General features: G+C 40.2%; 6 protein-coding genes and 5 pseudogenes across 6 annotated transcripts, besides 6 other annotated features; 2 read left to right on the top strand and 9 right to left on the bottom strand.

Annotated features, from left to right (window-relative positions):
• Nucleotides 1–15: 15 nt before the first annotated feature.
• Nucleotides 16–464: a microsatellite.
• Nucleotides 465–676: 212 nt separating this feature from the next.
• Nucleotides 677–754: a sequence feature (AT_rich).
• Nucleotides 738–2,209, bottom strand: Tb09.142.0500 (annotated as a pseudogene).
• Nucleotides 2,210–3,576: 1,367 nt separating this feature from the next.
• Nucleotides 3,577–3,688: a microsatellite.
• A 261-nt stretch (nucleotides 3,689–3,949) lies between these two features.
• On the bottom strand, nucleotides 3,950–5,431 carry Tb09.142.0490 (annotated as a pseudogene).
• A 1,754-nt stretch (nucleotides 5,432–7,185) lies between these two features.
• Nucleotides 7,186–8,736, bottom strand: Tb09.142.0480 (annotated as a pseudogene).
• A 1,356-nt stretch (nucleotides 8,737–10,092) lies between these two features.
• Nucleotides 10,093–10,167: a microsatellite.
• A 226-nt stretch (nucleotides 10,168–10,393) lies between these two features.
• Nucleotides 10,394–12,008, bottom strand: Tb09.142.0470 (annotated as a pseudogene).
• A 1,578-nt stretch (nucleotides 12,009–13,586) lies between these two features.
• Nucleotides 13,587–15,170, bottom strand: Tb09.142.0460 (annotated as a pseudogene).
• A 158-nt stretch (nucleotides 15,171–15,328) lies between these two features.
• Nucleotides 15,329–16,366, bottom strand: Tb09.142.0450 (UDP-Gal/UDP-GlcNAc-dependent glycosyltransferase; the record flags this gene model as incomplete). Its single annotated transcript, XM_798303.1, has 1 exon — nucleotides 15,329–16,366. One exon carries the CDS (start codon nucleotides 16,364–16,366, stop codon nucleotides 15,329–15,331), a length of 1,038 nt encoding a protein of 345 aa, XP_803396.1.
• A 789-nt stretch (nucleotides 16,367–17,155) lies between these two features.
• Nucleotides 17,156–17,207: a microsatellite.
• A 468-nt stretch (nucleotides 17,208–17,675) lies between these two features.
• Tb09.142.0440 (hypothetical protein, conserved) lies at nucleotides 17,676–18,023 on the bottom strand (the record flags this gene model as incomplete). Its single annotated transcript, XM_798302.1, has 1 exon — nucleotides 17,676–18,023. The coding sequence occupies one exon, from the start codon at nucleotides 18,021–18,023 to the stop codon at nucleotides 17,676–17,678; it is 348 nt and encodes a 115-aa protein (XP_803395.1).
• Nucleotides 18,024–19,237: 1,214 nt separating this feature from the next.
• Tb09.142.0430 (hypothetical protein) lies at nucleotides 19,238–19,663 on the bottom strand (the record flags this gene model as incomplete). The annotated part of the gene is made up of 1 exon (XM_798301.1): nucleotides 19,238–19,663. One exon carries the CDS (start codon nucleotides 19,661–19,663, stop codon nucleotides 19,238–19,240), a length of 426 nt encoding a protein of 141 aa, XP_803394.1.
• Nucleotides 19,309–19,332: a microsatellite.
• A 374-nt stretch (nucleotides 19,664–20,037) lies between the features above and the next one.
• Nucleotides 20,038–20,211, top strand: Tb09.142.0420 (hypothetical protein, conserved; the record flags this gene model as incomplete). Its single annotated transcript, XM_798300.1, has 1 exon — nucleotides 20,038–20,211. One exon carries the CDS (start codon nucleotides 20,038–20,040, stop codon nucleotides 20,209–20,211), a length of 174 nt encoding a protein of 57 aa, XP_803393.1.
• Nucleotides 20,212–20,394: 183 nt separating this feature from the next.
• Tb09.142.0410 (hypothetical protein) lies at nucleotides 20,395–20,745 on the bottom strand (the record flags this gene model as incomplete). Its single annotated transcript, XM_798298.1, has 1 exon — nucleotides 20,395–20,745. One exon carries the CDS (start codon nucleotides 20,743–20,745, stop codon nucleotides 20,395–20,397), a length of 351 nt encoding a protein of 116 aa, XP_803391.1.
• Nucleotides 20,746–21,775: 1,030 nt separating this feature from the next.
• On the top strand, nucleotides 21,776–21,961 carry Tb09.142.0400 (hypothetical protein, conserved; the record flags this gene model as incomplete). The annotated part of the gene is made up of 1 exon (XM_798297.1): nucleotides 21,776–21,961. The coding sequence occupies one exon, from the start codon at nucleotides 21,776–21,778 to the stop codon at nucleotides 21,959–21,961; it is 186 nt and encodes a 61-aa protein (XP_803390.1).
• Between the last annotated feature and the right edge of the window lie 304 nt (nucleotides 21,962–22,265).

The raw sequence follows: 22,265 nt of genomic DNA, 5'->3' as shown, positions 1-22,265 counted from the left end.
CTCACAACACTATCCTATCATAATTATCATTATTATTATCATTATTATTATTATTATTATTATTATTATTATTATTATTATTATTATTATTATTATTATTATTATTATTATTATTATTATTATTATTATTATTATTATTATTATTATTATTATTATTATTATTATTATTATTATTATTATTATTATTATTATTATTATTATTATTATTATTATTATTATTATTATTATTATTATTATTATTATTATTATTATTATTATTATTATTATTATTATTATTATTATTATTATTATTATTATTATTATTATTATTATTATTATTATTATTATTATTATTATTATTATTATTATTATTATTATTATTATTATTATTATTATTATTATTATTATTATTATTATTATTATTATTATTATTATTATTATTATTATTATTATTATTATTATTATTATTATTATTATTATTATTATTTCTGCTCTTATTATAATACTAACTAATATTCACAAAATATGCAAAATAAAGAAACTTCATAATATTAGTCATTTTTTGTAGCCTACAATACAATACTTTAAACTGTTAAACCGCCACCATACACTGTTTTCACAATTTTTCTGTTCTTTAATTTTTAAAAACTTTTAATCATTAAATACTTTGCACAATTTCATCGAAAAATGTTAAAAGATTTTAAATTATACAAAAATTTTTCAAATATTATAAAATTCTTAAATTGGAGAAAAAGTAATTAAAAAATTATATATAGAAGCAAAACCACAAGTAAAAGGGGGGCCTCAATCACATAAGAAATAAAAGCCGCCCCCTCCTTAACTTTTCACTCACTTTTTTCCTTGTTCCAGTTACACTTTGTTTTGTCACAATCTTTCTCTTCGGTGGCTACACATTCAGTTGCGGCTTTATTATGCCAGTCTTTTTTTTCTCCTGTTATTTCTGTTGCATCTGCTTCCTTATTGTTGTCGGCTGTCTGGCTTTCTTTGCTTCCTAGCAGCGCAGGCTGTTTTTCTTTTGCTATGAATATGGCTAAGGCCTTGCCGAAGTTGCCTTCACTACTTGCAGCTTCGATGCTTATTGGTGCCGTCTCCGTATCTAATTTCAAATTTTTTACTCCATTCACAAAAGTGGACACAAATTTGAAATTAGATACGGAGTGTGTTTTGGACCAAGAAAGTCTGTTATGGCCTTTTAGCCCGTGTATTCAGTAGTTGTGGCAGATTTCTTTAACGATGTGAGAGCCACATGTTGGGCTACATAGTCGCTGGTTAAATCTGCTACTTTTTGTGTTGCTACATCTACTGCGTTGGGAACCGTTACTGCTCTTGCTTGACAGATGGCGTACGCAAGGTTTGTCGGGTTGAACGAGTCGTCCGCTTTTGTGCTGCTTGGTTGTTTGCAGCCACCGTTGCTCTTTAGGCATCGCTTGCCAGGCTTGGCTGTGTGAGCCTCGTGGGTTATGCCTGTTATGCCTTTTCCGTTGCTGCTCGCTGTTGTGTCGTTGCCGCAGCCCTGTTTGTTGGTCAACCCCGTGCTGCCTGTTGGAGTGCTTTTGCTTTTGATTGTGACGGCTAGTTTATAGCCAAGGATCTGGCTTACAGGACTGTAGGGTATGTTTTCCATTTGATCTAGTTCTGCACCCACTTTCTCGATTTGTTCCATTGTGCCTGCCTTGCTGGTACACTTTGCAATTGCCGGCTTCGTTCCAGTAAACGTCACTTTGCAGTCGTCGCCTAGGCTGTTTCCTAGGCTTGCCGTCGAGCCGTCCTGTGCTGCTAATGTATAGGCTGCTTCCGCCGTTCCCGCTTTTGTACTGGCCGTTTGCAGTTGGCCTACACTTTTAGAGATTTCATGGATCACTTGTTTTAAGGTGTCGACCTGCTTTGCTAGCGCCGCTTCTGCCTGTGCTTTGCACACACTGTTGATGGCGCTAAGAAACGTATACGGTTTTTCCATCACTGCGTTGGTGTTCTTTGCCGCCGCCAACTCTAGCTTTCGTTCATTTTTGCTTAGCATTGTTACTGCATTGTTCAGAGTTGTTAGCTGCTGGTCGAAGTGCCTGTGTAAAGCCACCATGAATTCAAGTTCGTCACATTCGTCCTTGATTTCCGTTACTGATTGTGGGTCGGCTGCGTCGATTCGCTCGTAGTATGTTAGCTACAAAGCTACGAATACTACTAGTGGTGAATTTAGCTTCTGGTTTTTCATTGCTGAATTCTTTTAAAAACGGTAAATCTTGAGTTTATTAAGTTTTAACCTTGTTAGCATTTTGATAACATTGACAAGCGATTCCGTGATTACGTTATCGAGTTACTGCTGTAGCACTGACTTCAAAGGCTTCCTGATTAAGGATATTTCGTGGCTTCGGTAACTCAGCGAATTCATATCCTATCTTGTGCTGTGCTTCCGTCATTTCTATTTCTATATTTCTATAATTTTCTGCCTTAGCAGGTACCCTAGCCTTCCGCGTTCCCACACTAGCATAAAAATCCCCTCTATTTTCTTCATTTATGCGTTAAAGTCTAAACGTAATTCTACCAACTGCTGCATTTTGAACTTACCACTTAACATCAGGAGCAACAATTAGAATAAAGGCCAAGGCCATCACCATCTCGGAAATTAGCATCTATACATTTTTGAGTAATGTGTGGTCTCTCCTTCAGTCTCTTTATGGACTTCCCAATGCCGAATTATACGGTCTTCAGCAATCACGGCTCCTAGCTGTCTATTTAAATGAAGTTGATACCCTCTTTGATTTATTCCACGCTTTTCAAATGTGAATTTTGTGCATTGAGGAGGGTTTTCCGCTGCTTTTTTCCTAGATGCTTCTATCTGGAGCTGAAATGCTCTTTCCTCTTCCATTTGAACTATCTTTGACTGTGTTGTGGTTTTTCCTATTATTTTCTACACTTACCGATGCAAAAGCTATAAATGATGTAAGTATTATGGAATATGGCTTCATTTTTGACAATTTTCACTTTCTAGTATAACTTCAATTTCACTTTTGTAAGTTGCCTTTATATAATCTACTAGATCTGACATTTAAGGATCGTTTGTTTAACATGTAAAAGCTTGAATATAGAAAACAACGAAATGGTTCCCTTTATCTAAAATTTCTACCAAGTCAATTGAGTGAAGTAGCCACTATGGGTTATTGTGCCTACTCTATTTTTTGATGCAATAGCACTTCTTGTGCTTCTGGTTTGCTTGAAAGAATTCTATGTGTTTATACTGCTGTTAACGATAGCCTACATGGTCAAGTGGTAGTGCCACAAAGAAACCTCTATACTCATCTTCCTGTAGCCCAACTAGTCTCTGTATGTTAAACTCTCCGTGTTCCCCACACTTTGTGGCTACAGAATACGGGAAAATCTTCGCAAGGTGCGATCCTCCCAGTACAAGCTCTACAACTAATTCTGGCCTTTCCCTGAGCAAATGTTAAAGAAATTGCAGGTTTTTTGTCAGTTCAATTGCACTTTTGCTATTGTCATAGTTATATCTGTTCTGTGTTTTCAGTCGGGATTAATCACAACTCTTATTATAATATTCGTATATACACACTCACAACACTCTCCTATTATCATCACTATCATAATCATTTATTATTATTATTACTGCTCTTATTATAATATTACTGTTACTGTTATAATATCCTTAATAGTCGTTACTATTACTATATTACTATTAAGAGTCAGCCAATCAACATAAAGTAAACAAAATTAGCTAAATTAGAATAGTACTCGTTTTCTATGCCCTATCAATTTGCTTCTATTCTTCCATAGGTTTCTTTCATACCAAAATTTTGTATTTTGATAATTTTTAAAGATAAAAGAATTGCACATTTCATTAAAAAGTGTTTAAATATATCACATTTTCTCGAAACAGCAAATTCTCTCAAAAAGGAAATATTTATCAATTATCTAGAATTGAGCAAAACTCCAAAAAGGGTTAAGCTAGAAGCAAAAGTGTAAACAAAAAAGGAACCGTATTAATGACAAACGAATTGCTTCCTGTGGTGTTTGTGTTTGTTTTTCCATCATTCTCTGCTTTCACTCCGTCTTCTTCATTTTTAGGTTTGCAAGTTCCTTTGTCTTCAGTTCCTTCCCATTCTCATTTACTCTCTTTGGTACCATCATTTTTCTTTCTGTCGTTGCAGATCGCTTTCGATGTTGTAGAAATCTTAATCACTTCTTTTACTGCTTGCTTTTTGAGACTTTGGCCTTTTAAATAAGTAATTGCTTTTACGAAGTTTTCCGGCTGACATAAAAAGCTTATTGGTTTCGCTTCTGTTGTATCTGACGGTTTTACGCTAATGTCTTTGGCGTCTAAGCCTGTTAAAAAATTCTTGTCGTATGTTGCTGCATCTTTTTCGAAATACTTTTTTAGCAGTGCGTCCAGGTTGTCTGCTGTTGGCACTGCCTCTATTTTGGCTCCGCCTGGGTTTGCCATAAGGATGTTTCGTCCTATCTCCTGTATGGCTGGGCTTTGTGTGACGGCTGAGAGCGTCAATTTTTTTAAGTCCGTTGATTCCTTCCTTAGGTGATTTCGCAGTGTATGTAGTACTTTTTCTAGGTGTTTTCCTGTTAGTTGGTATACCTTGAATATACCGTCGCTTTCAGTGGGCTCTTTGTTGCTGGATGCGGCTAGTTCGTGTGTTGCTACTTTAGCGGCGCTTGTCTCGGGGATTGGGCCAGGTATTTACTTGAGCGTAAATGACGTCTTGCTGCGGCTGGTCGTTTGGCATGTAGCGCCGCCCGCCGGCGACTCACATGTTTGTCGGCTCATCGTGGTTAGCCCGACTTCTCCGTTGTTGATGTAAGCGGCGGCTGCCAATTTGTCAAAAAGCTTGACGCGCGTTGCTGTTTTAAGCAGTGTGCGGACTTCGACCACGCCATCTCTGGCTGTTGATTTTTCTGCACACACTTTTTGAACTTGTGCTCGTTTCAGCAGTTTAATTGCACGTGCTACGGCGTCTCTGTTACCGCTGTTAGTTGCTGACGGCTTTATTGCAGCTTGGTGCGCTGCTTTTTTCCCTTCTATAGTCGCCAGTTTTTCTAGTATGGTTTGGTTTAGTTTACTCGCTTTTTCCTCGGCTCTTTCTAGCTGGTGTGCGTTTTTCGCTGCCTTTAGTTTTACACCAGCGCCTATTGCTAAGAGAACAGTGTAAGCTGTCTGCTTGTTTATGTTAGCTTCAGCCGCAGATGCTATCTGCCAGCTGCACAGCCGTCGCTCGTTGGCTTGGATCGTTTTGAGCCTCTCTTGCCGCTCCAGATCTATGGCTGCTAGCGTATTGCGCAGATATTTTGCTTCCGCGCACCAGGTGTCGCTGTTGAAGGCAAATGTATTGCTGTCGTCGTGAGAAGCATTGCTGGTTACGCAGCAAAGTGCTAACGCTACTAGAAGTAACATGAGCTCTTTGTTTCTCTTCATTGTGCTTTTTGCGGTTGCCTCTGGTTCGATGGCCTTGGTAGCTATAGCGTTAGCGTTCTCTCACGTTAGCTTTGTTTAACTGGTATTTAAAGGTGACGTAAACCCGGCGTGTCTGCGAGTAACTGACGGTGGCCTTTCTTTAATACTGTATAAATAGAAATAAGTATCAGACTAATTGCACTATAAAAATTATCACTCTAAATGATTTGCTTTCATACTGTTTGACTTTCTAAAAAGTTAGTTTCACCATAGAATCCCATGTACACTATGACATAAATTTAAACTTAAATTTTGTTTTTAGACAACACTGCATTTTTTATTTCGATCTAAATCAGGCTGCGTCTATTTTTGTGCTTCCATTCTGCTCAACTGCGGCCCCTTTTGTGCGATTTTTTTAAACAGTGCATGCTTTGCCGCATAAGAAAACTCAATATTTATGTTTCTCAGTCCCTTCAATGTTCTGCTAATCTGTCGGCTTCAGTTTGACTCTGAATTTAGATAACTGTGGTATTTGGTACGTAGGTGATTGACCTTTTGCTTTTGGTTATGATAATCTTCCGCCTGTTTGAGTCGATCGCACTTAAGGCTTGAAATTTATGATCAGAAAGTGCCTTCCTCACTTCTTTTTCTTAATACGGTTTGTTAGTTTCCAGCTGAAAACCACTTTTATAAGTAGCACTCCTCTCACATTGCACGTTATTAATATCTTACCAGCATAAAAATACAGAATTTGAGGAGTATTACCATTAATCCTCTCCACTTCATAGATACCATCCGTGTTTTTATATATCTGCTGTTAAAAGTAGTTTCTTTTGTTTTATCCCTTATTTGTGTCCATGATAATCCATTTTTAGTCTTATTTAGCAATTCTTTCTCCATATAATGATATATTGTTTTCAAGACATATTGGCCATGATTTCTACATTTGATTAGAAAATTTTCGACATTAGTTCATACATGTTAAATCCCTTCCACCCTTTTTTACATCTTCACAAATGGATATTAAGATACGCCATTACATTAAAAGGTACAGCATATACCATTTCTTTTGTTGCGTCTATACTTTTTTGATTGAAATACTGAGCATCATAATCCTAAAAATACATTATTTTTCTTCACTATTGTACATATCGTTTTTTCACTCTAGATATTTTTTATTTTCTTATTTCATCACTCCGGATAACGTACCAAATTTATTTTGACCGTACAATGGACTTTGTCCAGTTACTTTCCCCTTAATTATCTACATGCGTATAATGATGCTCATCGGCACGGTCGTATTTAAAAATGCGCATATTCTATCGACACTTTCTTCTTTCATTCTTTGTTTTTCTGTGCTTCGTTTAATAATAATCCTCCTTGTGTCCTCTCGCTCAACAACTCCCTTTTCATTCTTAACATCAGATTAAGTGCTTCTAATTTTACACCCAATTAAGTCTTCAACACTGCGTTTATTATAATATTCGTATATACACACTCACAACACACTCCTATCGTTGTCATTATCCTTACTATGATACACACAACGAGTATCAATAAAATTAACAAAATGAAAATAGCACTCATTTTTTAATACCCTATCACTATACTACTTTACATCCGTAGTCCACTATTATACAAATTTTAGTAGAAGTTTTATATTTTCGAGTTTTTCAACAATATTTACATTTTCATCAAAAAGTGTAAACATATATCAAATTTTAAAAATTTCAGTAAATTATGTTTAAAAGCCAATTTTTATAATTTTCATAAAATTAAGCAAAAATATTTAGAACTTTCAAAATACTTAAAATAAGAAGCTCACAAGAACTCAGGAATCAAAGCAGTTTGCTTATTATCAAGAAAACTAAAAGAGCATCATTTCTCCTTCTCTGGCTCCGGTTCGCCATCTTTGTCTTTTCTCCATCCGCAAACGGGAGTTGTTTTTCCCTTGTTTTCTTCCTCGCATTTAGTTTTGTCAATATATTGGCCACAGTTTACAGTTTTTTATCCCGCTGCTTGCTTTCCTTTTCCTTGGAATTTCTTGCACCTCCCACTCTTTGGGTTCACACCCCCATTCGGTTTCACCTTCTCCCCCCCATTTGCAGTTATTGTCTGCTGTGCAGGTCGCGTTTGCCGTGTGCTTCTTGCAATTAGCTTGTACTGCTACCGCTGTTGATGAACTTGAGTCTGTTGCAGTCAAATAGCCGGCTGAGAGTGCAGCCGTGATCGTGTCGTTTAATAGCTGAAGTTCCTTAGATGCTGCTTCGTTTTTCTCTGCTTGCTGCTTGCTTTTGGCCGCCACGGCTGCCGCTTGGTGCAATTTGATCAGCCAAGGTATGGTTGGCTAGGAATCTGTGAAATGGGCATCTTTCTACTGGACACACCGGCCGTTGTTAGCGTCCTTGTTTCCTCTGTATCCACCCCAGGGGCTACCGCTGCCGCCGACCATCCAGAGTATATGCTGCTGTTGCGCGTTTCCTCCTTTTTTCCTGTTTATTAATTGTCTGAAGTTGCCTCAGGCTATTTGAACATCCAGTGAATTGAGTTTTCCTGGGCTGCCAAATTCTTTGCATTTGTTTAGTAGTTTGTCCGCAACAGTTTTGTCGTTTGTGTTCGGGCTCCAGTCGTCGTTCGTCACGGTGCTTTCTAGGCCGTCGCCGCATGCTTTTTTTGTGCTGGGTCTAGGTCGTCCCTGCCGGCGCATAGGCAAAGCAAGTCTGTCGCTATCGAGTTTCCTGCTTTGTTGTTTGCTCCCCCGCCCTTTCTGAGCACGCTTCTGCCCTAGTCGAGTGGCCTATCATCTTTGTTTTGGTTTCCGTGTTGCCGGCCCCATATAGTGCTTCGGCTGCTAGTGTGGCTGCATCCTGAGCTGACGACTTGGGTGGGTTACTCGCTGTGTTGAAAGCTTCGAGCGCTCGTTCGGCCGCTTGCCTAATGTGCTCCGCTGTTTTGCCTGAGTGCTTTCCTGCCGTCCATTTCTCTATTGTTTCTTGAGACTTTTGTAACTCTTGTTTTGCTGCTTTGTAGAAAGGCCAGATTGATGCCTTGTTGTCCAGTGTCTTGTGCTGGTCTTCTGTTAGCCCTTCCCATTCCTTTGTTGTGTCTATGGCTTCTACGAATGTTTTTGGCGAGATGCTGAGGTTTAGCGCGCCGATGTATACGGAGGTGGGTACCGAAGCCTTTTTGACTGGCGTTGTATTGATGCCGGCCCTTTCTAAGTTCGCAATGTTGCAGAGAGAGCGGGATTCTACTGCGTTGTCGTCCCCGGCACTGTTGCATAAAGTGGTCTGTGTTACTTTCATGAGCACCGCAAGTGTAATCATCACTAGTTACTGTCCTCTAGTCAGTAGTATCATGGCCTTTTGTACCTTTGGTGCCTGAGGTTGTTTAGTGATGAACATATAAGCCGAGATATGAGCACAAACACCTGTTTTATGAGGACCTTCCCTTAATACTTTAATTTATATATTATACTCGCTTGTAAATTTTAAAAGCCTTTTATCGTTAAGCTATAAAACTCTTATCTTTTCCACATCAACCGCATTTGCTACTTCTATAATATGTTGAACACCTCTATGGATCTAAAACATAAATTTTTTAAACTTGTTAAACATTGGAACTTTGCAGCGACTATCTTCCGTTACACCGATGTTACAACAATATACTGTTTCATTTTGACAAAGAATGGTCCTTAGCAGTTTCTCTTTCGAATTCTAGAATATTCTATACTTCCTTCTGTTTGTATGTCGCAATTCTTCTTTAATTCGCAACGTCCTCATCTCTAAACTTCCTTTGCTTGCCGCGTTAAAGCCGAATCAGCAATAAAATTCATATAAATTCTGCTCTCTTTCAATACCGTCATATTTTCAGCAGTATACCAGTATGAAATTGGTGGTATATCATTACTGACTTTTTTGATTCATAGAGATCTTCTGAAGTTTCCTACATTCGTTATTTTTAGTATCTTTCTTATTTGTGCTACTCTTTTGTCATAAGGAACAATCCAATAGTCGTCATTGCTTCAAAAGTTACATCCGATAATATCATATTGTTTCCAAAAATATTATCCATTGTTATAATATCTAATTAAAAGCGTTCGGTATTGCCTCATACTTATCCAATCCCCTCTTACTGTTGGCCTTTTTGTTGCCTTTCTTTATATCTGGTTATTAATACCTACAATTAGACTAAACACAACTCTCTATCCCATCATCTATACAGTAGTATCTATACATTTTCAAATTAAAGACTTGGAATCATTGTCTCTCCTCCTCATCCTTCTAATGTATTATTTTCTCTGTGTTATGCTGTTGTAATGTTTTGTGTCCATTTGTTCGACTCTTTATTTTCTCCCTCTTTTTTGTCCATTACTAGTGCTACTAATAACGTAAAAACACCATTTAGCTAGGAAAAGGACGTTTTGTTTTCCATAATTGTTTTTTCTCCTCGCGCACAATGATAAAGGTTGTCATAACTGCGTTTATAACTGCGCATATCTAATTTCTTTCCATTTCTCTTCCTTTCTGTATCTCCTTTACTAATATTCCTCTTTCTCCCTCTAGCTACCTATAACTCATATTGCAATTTTTCCATTGCTTAAGTACTTTTCTTAAGGTCTCAACTTTAGTTTTAATTAATTCTCTTGTTATAATACTAGTATATGCACACTCACCGCATTCTACTATCATTATTATTATTATTATCATTATCATTATTACTCTAACTATTACTATAACTATTACTATTACTATTATAAACATAATAAATATTCATAAAATATACAAAATTACAATAACACTATTTTTTCATACCATATCGCTTCACTGCTTTACACTCATATGCAGTTGCCATGCACATTTTACTAAAATCCTCAACTTTTTGAATTTCACATATTTCACAGATTTCCACACTTTCCTCAGAGAGAGTGAAATTATAGCGAATTTCATAAAATTGGGCAAATATTCTTAGGATACTAAAATTCTAGAATGCCAATGAACTCACAAAATCAACAGCCATCAGAGCCAATTTCTTATTGAATAGAAAACTACCATTTCGACACTTCTCTGTACCCTTGTCATCTTCATTATCTTTACCTTTTCTCCAGCCACAAACGGGGGTTGATTTTCCCTTCATTCATTTTCTCACATTTTTCTTTGTCGTTGAAATGCTGTGCGCATCAAGTTTCAGCTGCTGCCCCTGTAGCTCCATCTCCTGTTCCTGGTGCTGCATTTTTCTGGGTTTTAACTTTACTTTCGTCTACTACGCAGAGGCCATCTGCGTCAGTTTTGCCTTCCCATTTGCATTTTCCTGCATTTTCGCAGTAGGTTTTGTTGTCTTTGTGTTGCTCGTATTCTTTCTTCTTTTCCTCCATTGTTTTTTCCTTTCGGGATTCTGTGGATGCGCTAGCCCCTGTGGCTGCCGTATTGTGGGCTGCTTGTGGCGCTATTGTGAGTGCTGTTAGGGTGACGTTTAATGCTTTTATCTGGCTAATTATGTGAAGCTGGGTCTGCTTCGTTTTTATTGCGGCCTCGATGTGCCCTGCTGCTGAGAGTAGTTTCTGCCTCCATAGTATTTTGTTTTCGAGGGCCCTGCCTTGGGCTTTGCCGTAGAAAACGCAGGCGCCGTTCGTGCTCCCTTTCTCGCCGTTGCAGACCGTTGGCGAATTTTCGGTGTAGCCTATCGTGCCTGGTATCGCCTTTGTTGTAAGCGCCCCGATGGTTAGGGCGGCTAGATAAGTTTCAGCGGCTGTCCGTAGCCTGTTTGGCGATAGCTTTGTCTGTCCTGTTGTTTGCTTACAGTGGTTCTTCAGATTTTCCCACTGTTTGTGCTGAGTCGACGCGGTTCCCCAGGTTAGCTGGGCGGCGCCGTTCGCTTGAATGTCTGTTCCGCATGCGGTTTGGCTGTTGGCTGTTGACGTCGTAGCACACATGCAAAGACTGTCTTTTGCGAGCGAAGCCCCGGCCGTCGTGCCTGCTGCTTCGCTGCCGGATTGCGGCTTCCCACACTGGTCTTCTCGGTTGCCTGCCGTTGTTAGCTCCGCAGCGGTCGCGTCCCCTGAGTCTTTGCCTTCTAGTGCGTTGTTTAGTGCTTGTCGTGCGAGGTTCATTTGGGCCGATGGATCTTGTCGTTGAGCCTCGGCAACTTTAGCTGATATCGCTGCGCTGAGTTCCAGCAGATGCTGCCCGGGCGTCGCCTGTGACAGTCGTTGGTTTATTATTGCTTCGAGGTTGGCTCCGTTACTGCTTGCAAGTAACTCCGCTAACTTTTCGCAGACGGTCGTTTTGCCTTCTTTGCAGTAGGTGTTCGCTGGCGTTCCTTCCTCTTTGATTTTGTCCTTCGCTTTTGCTTTGTCGGCTATTTGTTTCAGTGCCTCCGGGTTTACTGCCGTAAGGTTGACGAGTTGCGCCAGTGCTGCGATTTCTGCTACGTCTTCTGTGGCTTCGAGCTCTGGCAATGGCGTTGTTGCTACTTTGATGATGCTGCAAAGTGTGTTGAAATACGGCGTGTTTTCGTTGTCGCCGAGAGCTGTCGCTTCCGTCGATTGCAACCCGCCTCCAGCTAGCAGAAAGAAAAGGGTCAGCTGCGCCGGTGTCATGGTGTTCTTGCTTACGAACCCGTCTTATTGCCTGCTGACGGTTGTGCCCGGCGCTTGGTGCCTTTGCTACTTTATCTCTATAGTTGTCAGTGTAGGGTTGAAGGTTGGTCGCAAATCCCTGCCAGAGGGAGTGGATAGTTAGTATTTTTACTTCGTTTCTCAACTATTATATGGTTCGCATTTTTACTCCAAATGCAACATCTTTATTCATTTGTTTTCCTCCTTTTATTCGTCGCAGCCCTCTCTTTGTTAAATTTCCCTCAGCTTCTTAGCTTCCTAGCTTACAACGTTGCGGGAACATCTTCCTCAGTCGCTCTGGCGCGTAGTACAAGTTTAGCAGCTGATTTATCCGTTTTTTAAAACCAACCACTAACTAAAGTGCAGTTGCTTTCCAGTTAATTTTATTGATCTTGCGCTGTTACTTTGAGGTTTATTGGCAATAACCGAAGCTAAACTTTTAATTTCTTGTGCCACACAGTTTACGTCACTTTTTCAATTCTGTTTGGGTATATATTGTCTTTTTTGTTTGTAAGGATGCTGGTGGACTGCTTGTTGTATGAGAGATCCTTTTGGTGTATAAACAATTGGCGACAAGAAACAGCTTTCTTTGTAACATAAACTCCAAACTACAAATTTCTATTAAAATATATTCAGTTTTGTCTTTATTTATAAAAATTTTGTTTTAAACCCTTTTTGCTTCCTCTAACACCTGCAGTTATTTTTTGAATGAGCAGCGTCTGCTAAACTTCATTCTCGTATTTTGGATTCACTATCAGGATGAAATCCACATCCACTACCATCTTAGCGGTGGCATCTATTCATTTTCAGTAAAATGCTTTGAGTAACCGACTCATGTTCATCTTGATGTATGATAATTCTTTGTTCTATGCTGTACTGGGCGTTATCCTACGGTTTTATCATGTTTCTTCCTTTGTTTTTCTTTCCTCTAGTTGCTGCTGTATGTGAGCTAGGGACTCCATTAAACTGAAAAAACAGATCATGCTTCTCTGTTACCATACCCTCAATAATTTCATTTTGTATAATAATTCTCATAATCATTTTATGCATCCGAAAAATCTCAAGTTCTATCTCCATTCTTCTTTGTCTCTCCGGGTCTCCGTCAATAAAATTTCTCGTATTCTCTCACACCCCCACTCACCCACCTGTACAAATAACACCCATGCCATTGTCTCAAGTTCCACTAATAAACCTTCTACTCCGTCTTCACCACTTCGACTATAATATTAGTATATACACTCACAACACTATCCTATGCTTAAAATTATTATTTCTAATACTATATTACTATATTTCTATAAACCTAACCAATATCCATAAATTAAACACAATAAACCAAATTAACAAAATTATAATGACACTTATTTTTCGTTCTGTATCACCATACTGCTTTACATACATAGGACGCTATGATGCACGTTTATTAAAGTTTTACATTTTCTAGTTTTTTAGAAACTTGCAAATTTTGAAGAAGTTTTACCAAAGTGTTAAGATTTAGCAAATTCTCTCAAAGAGTAAAATCTCATAAATTTCATAAAATTGAGAAAAATACTTAAATTTCTAAAACCACACCAATTTCACAAAAGAAGCAGCCATCAGAGAAATTTTCTTATTGATGAGTAAACCGGAATCACGGCATTTGCCTTTGTTCTTTTTATTCTCGTTATCTTTCCCACTTCTCCAGCCGCAATGCTTTTTGCCATCCTTGTTGACTTCTTCGCATTTGTCTTTTGAGCCATAATCAGAGCATTTTACAGTTGTTGTTGCTGCAGCTCCTGTTCCTGCCCCTGCTTAGGTTGATTGTTCTGCAACTTGTGCTTCGCTTGGAGTGCATGGGCCGTCATCATCCTTTTGTCCTTTCCACGCGCATTGAGCATTTTCGCATGCAGTTTTGTTGTCTTTGTGTTGCTCGCATTGGGTTTTGAGGTCTATTTTTTGATTTTGCACTGGTGTTGTGTGTGACTGGCTTAAAGCCGTTGCAAGTGCTCTGCTGTGTTTCACTGCTTTGGTTGCCTCCACCTTCATATTCTTCAATTGTGCGTTGACGGCGGCGGCTTTTGCTGCGGTCTGTTGTAGGCTGTCCATAATTTCCGCGGCTTGCACGAACTTAGCCACCCAGGTTTTTGTTTCGAATTGTGTTTTGTCCGATGTCATCAGGTTCGTGAATTTGACGCATATTCCGTGACCTTTGCTGCCATTGCAACCCGTGCCTGAATAATGCCCTAAATAACCGTCGTTGGTGTCAAAATGTATTAAGCTGCGGAGATGAGTTATCGCCGACCGGATTTCCGTCCTTGTTAGTTTTGTTGAAGGAGGCGTTCCGCACGACTTGGCGAGTTTCTGCAGGTCCGCTTGGCTGGGTCCAGAGACTCCGCCGTTCCAATTGCCGACCGGTTTTGCTTTCTCAGTGCATTCCCCGTTCGTTGTTGCCTGGGCGTTGTGCGGCTCGCAAACGCAAGCTAGCATTGCTGTTGCACATTTTATACCCGAGTTTGCGTGTCCGACGTCGCATATTTGGTCTCTTGCCGTCGATCCTACGCTTTTGCCGAAAGGGTCGTTCGCCGTTACTGTTTCTGCTGTTGTTGCGCCGCCGCCGAATAAAGCCTTTGCCAGATCTGGCGGCGGGTTTGTTGCCGCGTACGCTTTCTGCTCTGCCGTTAGCGCAGGATAGTCCTGCTTTATCGTCCAAGCTGAGGCTGCGATTGCCGCCACCTCTACTGCTGCTATCCCTCTTGCTGTGGAAGTTAACGGCGGCTCAAGTAGTTCTTTTACCCTGCTTTCCTTGCTTTCTTTTCTGAAGGCCTGCGCCGCTTCTTTCCAGTCTGGCCAGTGGCGCTCCTCTCCGACGTTTTAAAGGGAAGCTGCGTTAGCATCGCCGTGGACGGTTGTACGGTCTGCTTCTTTGTAAAATTTGCTCTGCCATGTTTCTGGCGCAAATGTGAAGTTCAGCTCTTGGATGTATTTGTAGTCATCTTCGGCTAGCGGATCTATCATCGGAATATCGAGTTTTCGCCCCGCCATTGCGAAAAAACTGCACAAGGCGGCGTGTTCTTGGCGGTTGCCGCCGTCCGTCATATCCAACCCACTGATGCGTTGAGCTAGAACAAAAACTACAAGTGTCAATACCTTTGTTAATGCCCCCATTTTTACTGTGTTAAGTTGCTTTTATTTTCGTGGTCAAGATGTTCAGTTACTTGAACTTCGCTGCCAATAATTAAGAAACTGGTTGGGAACTTATAGCAGTCGAGTTGTTTTGTGTCGACTTTTGATTTTTTTGCGGGGTTGTTGTTCGGATTTATAAGTTAACAGCTAGCTTCATGCCAGAATGGAACTATTTGCTGCGTCCTCAATAGCGGCTCTGCATTTCGTTCAATCGTTGTTTGTGGATTCGTCATTAGCCACTTATATTCCTCCTCTGCAATGTGGTGAAAAACAATAAGTTTAGGATTTTCTTTTACAAATCTATCTAGTGGTCTTTTCACATGCATCACATAATGACAATCCTGCATACCCACTGTCAGCAAACCTTCAAGTTTCATTTTGTGCCTTATCACCTCCCCCACCATAATATCCTCATTCAAGGCAGCATATTCAATATATTTGTCAAAGTTTCTAAAGCTGATTCTGCTGGTTAATAGTTTGGAAATTTGCGAAAAGCCAACTATTTCTTTGACGACACCTCTCGAAATTGTATTTGCGTAGCCAACAACATACCACGTCAGTTTAGCAATAGACTCGTCAAGTTCACCAACCGCTCTTGCCACATTCAATTTCTCTCTTGGAAGCCCATACAGATATTTCAGATACAATGGCACCCTCATAAATATGTCATCATCTGCTTTCATTATATAGGGATTAGTTGGTTTAAATATTTCAACTGCGAACTTGAACCACAAATATGTTTTTCTACTCATCGTGATCTCCGGTTCCCATCCCCAATTACCCGCCTCTCCAACTTTCTTACTTGTTGTTGGATTTACATCACAAACAGGTAAAATAATAACATCCTGATTTAACTCTGCCTCCTCTTCAACAATTTCTTTTAGCTCACAATTGTTATTTGTATGTGCGGAAAGTGCATAAATTATAAGCAATTTTCCAGTAAAATTATTTGACTTCCTCGCAACTTCAGGATAACTCCAACACGTTTGTCTCTGCAAGTTTTTCCTTCTAAATCTTTCGTCATTATCTATTGAAGGTATTCCAGCCACAACCAAATAATCTTCAATTTCCCATATCCTCCTCACATCCTGCGAAACAAATCTTATACTCATCTTCAGTAATTTCAAATGAAATAGGGTCACCCTCACCAAACAAGCTGTATAGAGACAAAAGTACATTAATCCCCATAACAATGAAAGCTAAACAACATGTAGTCGCATAAATACTTTCTATATGCTTCATAAGATGTTATCATAATAGCAATAAAGCACTTGAAATTCCTTAAAGAATCATAGAAACCATTAAAAAGAAAAGAAGGAAATTGTGCTGAAAATATGATTAGTTATGAAGTAATACTTAACAATATATATATGCTTTTTTCTCATATGTTTTTGATTTAGCTATTAAACGGTGCATTCCAAGTGTTTGAAGACCATAAATCATCACGGATCTACAGTTTATACTTTTAATTTATATTCATGTACAACTTCTACTACACGCTACATAAACCCTTACTTACATTGTTATGAAAATTCAAGTAACCAGATACGCTACTTTTCCTCACGTTTACTAAGAATATTACTCTCTTCGTGCTGTAAATACGCCAACTATTCATTTTCAAAATTTTCCATCGGCATGGATTTTTAACTAAATTTACTATTGTTGTGGGTAATGTGGTAGCTCCATTTGGGCTGAGCACTAGAATCTTCCTGTGGTTGTGTCCTTGCGGCCCATCAACCGCACGTATAAGGACCCTGAGTTGCATGGCTCCGCTTCACCCCACACATATTCCATAGCTATCTCTCTTTGTATGGCCTCACTTCTGTCCGTGCAATACGCGCTATCCGCCTGTTATTTGCTGTTCATTGCGTTTTGTACACTTGAAATTGTTTACCTTTGAGTTTGCATAGCATGGCGACCAGTACACTTGATTTAAGCTACGTATATACACACTTGCAGCACTCTCCTATTATTATTATTATTATTATTATTATTATTATTATTATTATTATTATTATTGCAGTTCCCACAAAAAGCTGTCCGTACATCATGGTATTGGTTTCAGGAGCCAACAGAATAGCAAAGTGAATGTGGCTGAGGACTAAAACATGTGAGCAATAGGAATTCATCATGCGGTGTTTTTATGCATTGGCGGAAAATCATTACCGCATGCCAGCATAGGATGCAACTGCACTTCTATTTGTTGTTGTAAGTTTACGACTCGCAAAGAGCATTGCCATTTCAGTACAGGAGAGCTCTTCCATCATTTCTATTGGACACACCGACGCGGATGTTGTTTTTGGGGTCCGTCTTTACAATACGGTAACAGGTGAACCCATCAAACAAACACAACACATGTTGTAATGGGGATTCGATAATATCTTGCAGAAAGTTCCGTCCAGAGTGGTATCCAGTTGCAATATCAATGGACTGAATTAGCCAGCATTGGAGGAAAAGAAATTACGCAACTCCCAAAAAAGGAAAATGTTATACCACACTCACATGGCAAGCAAGCCTCAATAGTGGATTTTTTTGGGAGGGAACCTTCCAAAGAAATTCAAAAGCGATACCGACAGACTCACACGATGCGTAATTATCAACTGGAAAAAGGATATTGCCAGTGTGAGAAAAGTCATAGGGAGGAACCTCGGGAGGAAAGGGGAAGAAGTTCATAACGATTACCACAAAGGGGAAAAGTGATACCATACTGAAACGACCATACGTAATGATAGAACATCCCATAAAGAGAAGAGCACTGCTGACACGCGCAGCGGCAGTAGTTGCAATGGAACACAACATTGACAACATATTATTAATACAATTGGGAAAGCACATCTACAAAACAGAACTCCCACAAAGCACAGTGTGGTATCTCAGATGATTGATAGTTGTCGTCAGCAAGTCGGTTCTTTTAATGTCTTTGATGTAAGATACAATTGGAAGGAATGTGCAGCCTCAGTGTGAGGGAAGACGGGACTTATAACAGGGAATACTTTCCCAAATTATTAAGGGCACAACATTCCTTGACACTCACAAGGGGAAATGAAGGTGACATCACGGGATGAGGAAAAAAAAAAGACTTCACCTCTCCAATAGGAAATGAATGTGGGAATGATTTCCCTTCAGTGGATTTGACAGAGGATGATGCAAGAAGGGAGTAAGCGATTTGATGAGGTTTGGAGCATTAAGAATAGCACAGATGATGTGGAAAGAGAGAGTATAAAACAAGGAGTCTGAAATTGCACATTGCAGAAAAGTATGCCCAAATAATGAAGCAGCCGCGTATCATTAGCACAGTTTCAAAGAGACATACGACAGGATGGGTTGTGTGCCATTATTTGTGATGGAGGAAACACGGAATTGGAAGAAGGCGTTGATTTATTGCATGACCAAAGGCTAAAAAGAGCAGGGATGATTATGAGGCATATGTCCCATTGTGTCACTTTTCCCAGTATTTAAATACTCTCCATGACCAGTCTGTAGCAATGTTTGATCTAAAGTCGTTCCTCTCCCAAGTGAAGTTACCTGAGAATATTCGGGTGGGGTTCCGATACCTTAACTAAAATGAGGAATTAGTGAATTTAATCGACTCCCCATCAGTTAATAAAATGGACTCCTGGAATTTTACACACCATTACAAGGGTCTTTTCAGAAGACGCCGATGTCGTGAGGCTGCAGCAGGCGAACCCTGAAATATTGAGGACTCAAACATGGATATGCAACATATGTATCAGTATGAGGCACATGACGTGGTTAAATGTCGTGGAAACAAAATATTTACGAACATGAAGAAATGTGGGGCATACTATCATTGTTGACTCACAAAAGATGACACAACAATGTGATTTCATTGGAGTTTTAGTTTAACCATAAAAAGCAGACAGTATGGCTAGGACAACGAAAGTGACACAACAATTCCGAGTATCCCTTGCTATGTGAAAAAATCTACTATAGAATAAATGAAAACTGTTGTATTATGCATGATGTACGTGGCAGAAGGAGTGAGAAAAAACAATAGCTTTCTCCTTGCTACTACTGCTACTTATTTTTTAAATGGTAGCATGATATTTGTCATGATGCAATATGGTCCCGATGCGACCCAATGATTTAACCATTTCACCACACACAGACACACACACACACATATGCGCTACAGCTGACACAACAATGGATGTGCATTTTTGTAGAGAAAAAACCAGTGAGCACGTAGCGAGTTGTAGAAACTGTGGCCATGATGGTAACGGACGCTTCCATGCAAAGATGATGGGAGTGGTTTTATTATTTATCAATTCGGAAGAGAAGTTCTTAACTGCAAGTGCTACTTGTGAAACTGCGGTCCACTTTTGAATATTTGCCTTATGAAAGAGATTGAAGAGTCTCGTACATGTATGAGTAGTCAACACAACTATGGTGCATATTATTGTTTTAAAAAATATGGCGGGAATTGCAACACACATACCAATGCCATGATTCATGAGGCTTTAGCCATAGACGGAGAGTGCTGCGAAATGGAAAGATTAATTCTTCATGGAGTTTCACGTGACCTCAGAAGGATAACCCCATGGGTGTCCAAAGAGCAAGCAAAGGGGAGCGCGGGAGGCGGGTTAAAGACGTTTTCAGACACTTCCGCTTTGTAAGTAATAGAGGCGGTTAGATAAGTATCAATAAATTTCGTTTACGATGTGACTTATATTTCAGTAAAACTAATTTGTACGAAAACACTCTTTATAATTATGTTATATTTTTTCTATTGTTATGTTATAGGGAAGTGAGACTAGACTATTCTTAGCCATCACCGCTAAAAAACTTCTTACGCTAAAGTTGCATTGAAAGTATTGAACTTTCAACGATGTTCTTTGGTGGGGAAGGAAAGGGGAAAGGAGGTGTAGTTGTGTCGCGGACGGCGTTCTCTTTGTTGGAAGTGGTAAAGGGAGGAAAAAACAAACCAACTTGCCAGATGGGAGTGGCTTTCAGGAAAACCTGTACAGTTGAAACTGGGGAAGGGAAAGTTACAGAAGGGTAAAACAACTGCGTAATCGAATTTGTCACCGATGATAAAAACAAACGGACGGAGCTCACCACCCTGAAACCGTAGCTGCGTCTTCCTCCGTCACATACGACACAACAATGTAAGTCTAATGTTGCTTGTATGAAGAAACGCATTGTTGCTCAGGAGACGCCCATGGCAGTGGCATTTAACTAGACGCTAAGCGAGCGAAAGCACGATGCCAAACTCGAGAGCACAACAGTTACGGCTGATGGAACTCACGAAAGTGAGTGATCGCAGGAGCTTGCTGAGTTCAGGAACGTCAATGCCGACGCTAGCATTCTCTCGACACACGGAAGAAATAAGCAAAAAAAGAGATGCTGTACACAAGCTATATGCCAAAGCCGAACTCAACCATTGTTGTAATGACGTCGAGTGGGAAAGAGAGCCAACGGCAACTTGTAAATGCAGCGAAATAAGGATCGTTGAGAAACGACTTGGTGTGGACACCATGGGCGAAAGTTCACAGGCGCGGGAAACACCGGCGCTAGATTCGGTGACGAGGCGCATGGTAAAAACCGTCACGCTATCGTAGCGCAGGTATTGGGGTGATCACGACGCGGGTGAGGGAAATGGGAAGAGGTGCAAAATGTCAGGAAATTCTTGAGAGCGTGCGAATTCTGCAAAGGTAAAAAGGACAGGAGTCGTTGACATCGGGAACAGAAGGAAGGCGCGAGCACAGCTGAAGAAGTGAAAAGATGTCGAAACCTTCAGGAGTTAAAAGTGTTTGGAAAGGGACAAGGCGGAGAAAATATCAGTAGTCGCCGGGAGAAAATGCAGTGGCCGTCGTCGGACTGGTCTAGTTCGCGCCGCCATAATAACAACCCATATACTGACTTTCCGAAGAATGATGACGATTACGGCGAAAAACTCTCTTAAAACTCTTTTTTTCACAATTCCCTATTATTTTCATCTATTCCACATAACCTGTAGACGACCATAACGTGAGGTGAAAACCAGTTACACATGGGACGTTCTCGCGTCATTCCTCGTACCGGTTATTTCCATCATGTACTGCGAGGGCCATTGCACAGCGCATCATCTTCCGTTGATAGATTTTGTAGTTGGATCCCGTGCCCGGCTGTTTTGAAACGTTACGTCGGTTAGCGTATGACCGATTCTCTCTTTGTTATTGTTTTCGTTTGTGTAAAAACGTCGATACAGATGCAATTAGCATCTCCAGTGCGACAATTAAATCAACCGATCGTATTTCGTACTCGCTCGTTTTTTTTCTGCGAACCTTCGACACACCGATCCCACCCTTTTCTAATCTCCACGCTTATGGACCCTTAAGGGGCCGTGCCATATCAATCTTCGGACATCCAGTCATTACTGTGGATTCCACCTCCGCCTCTAATGATAACGTTTTATGCAAAATGTAGCATTTACCCTTTTCTCGCGCAGTTACTTGCTTAGGTAATCCTTTTCGGCCGGGAGAGTTCCCCGGAATTCCGCTGCGACTCACCTGAGATCAGACCTGTATTCTGCTTAACACCAACGATCTCAACATTGAGAGCACTCTAAAGATACCGAAAGAATCATGTTTGCACACGTAGAGGATCACACCGATGCTTTCCACCATCCCGAAAACCGACGGTTTCGCCGCTTTTCCTTCTCCCCCTGGCAGTCTGTTACTGTCCGACTGCCGCAATCCTTAAGACGGGATGCGCGCGAACATTTAATCTCCTCCCTCTCGAAGATGCACCGGATTCAGACATCGCAATGAGGTGTGTTCAACGCTCTGCCATGGGAGTTTGCTCATTAAACGAACTGGTCAGAGCGCTTCCCCAGTTCACAGACAACTCAGATAAATTCACACTTTCATTAAACGCGTAGCAGAAAAAATGACTAATGCTTGGGAAGCTTCCGTCCAGCATTAAAGCTGCGTACCTTCTATCTCCCTTGATCATGCCGAAGGGTCCGTCAGTTGGTTTCAAATACATATGCGGCTACACCGCAGAAATACGCAACAATAGGCAAATCTTCCGCATCGCAATGCAATAACTTGTAGAGGATGAAAAAACCAAAAT

This window comes from Trypanosoma brucei, chromosome 9 (genome assembly GCF_000002445.2).
Source record: "Trypanosoma brucei brucei TREU927 chromosome 9, whole genome shotgun sequence".
Taxonomy (NCBI): Eukaryota; Euglenozoa; class Kinetoplastea; order Trypanosomatida; family Trypanosomatidae; genus Trypanosoma; species Trypanosoma brucei.
The sequence above is the reverse complement of the archived record's forward strand: the minus strand, read 5'-3'. Positions and strand labels throughout refer to the sequence as shown.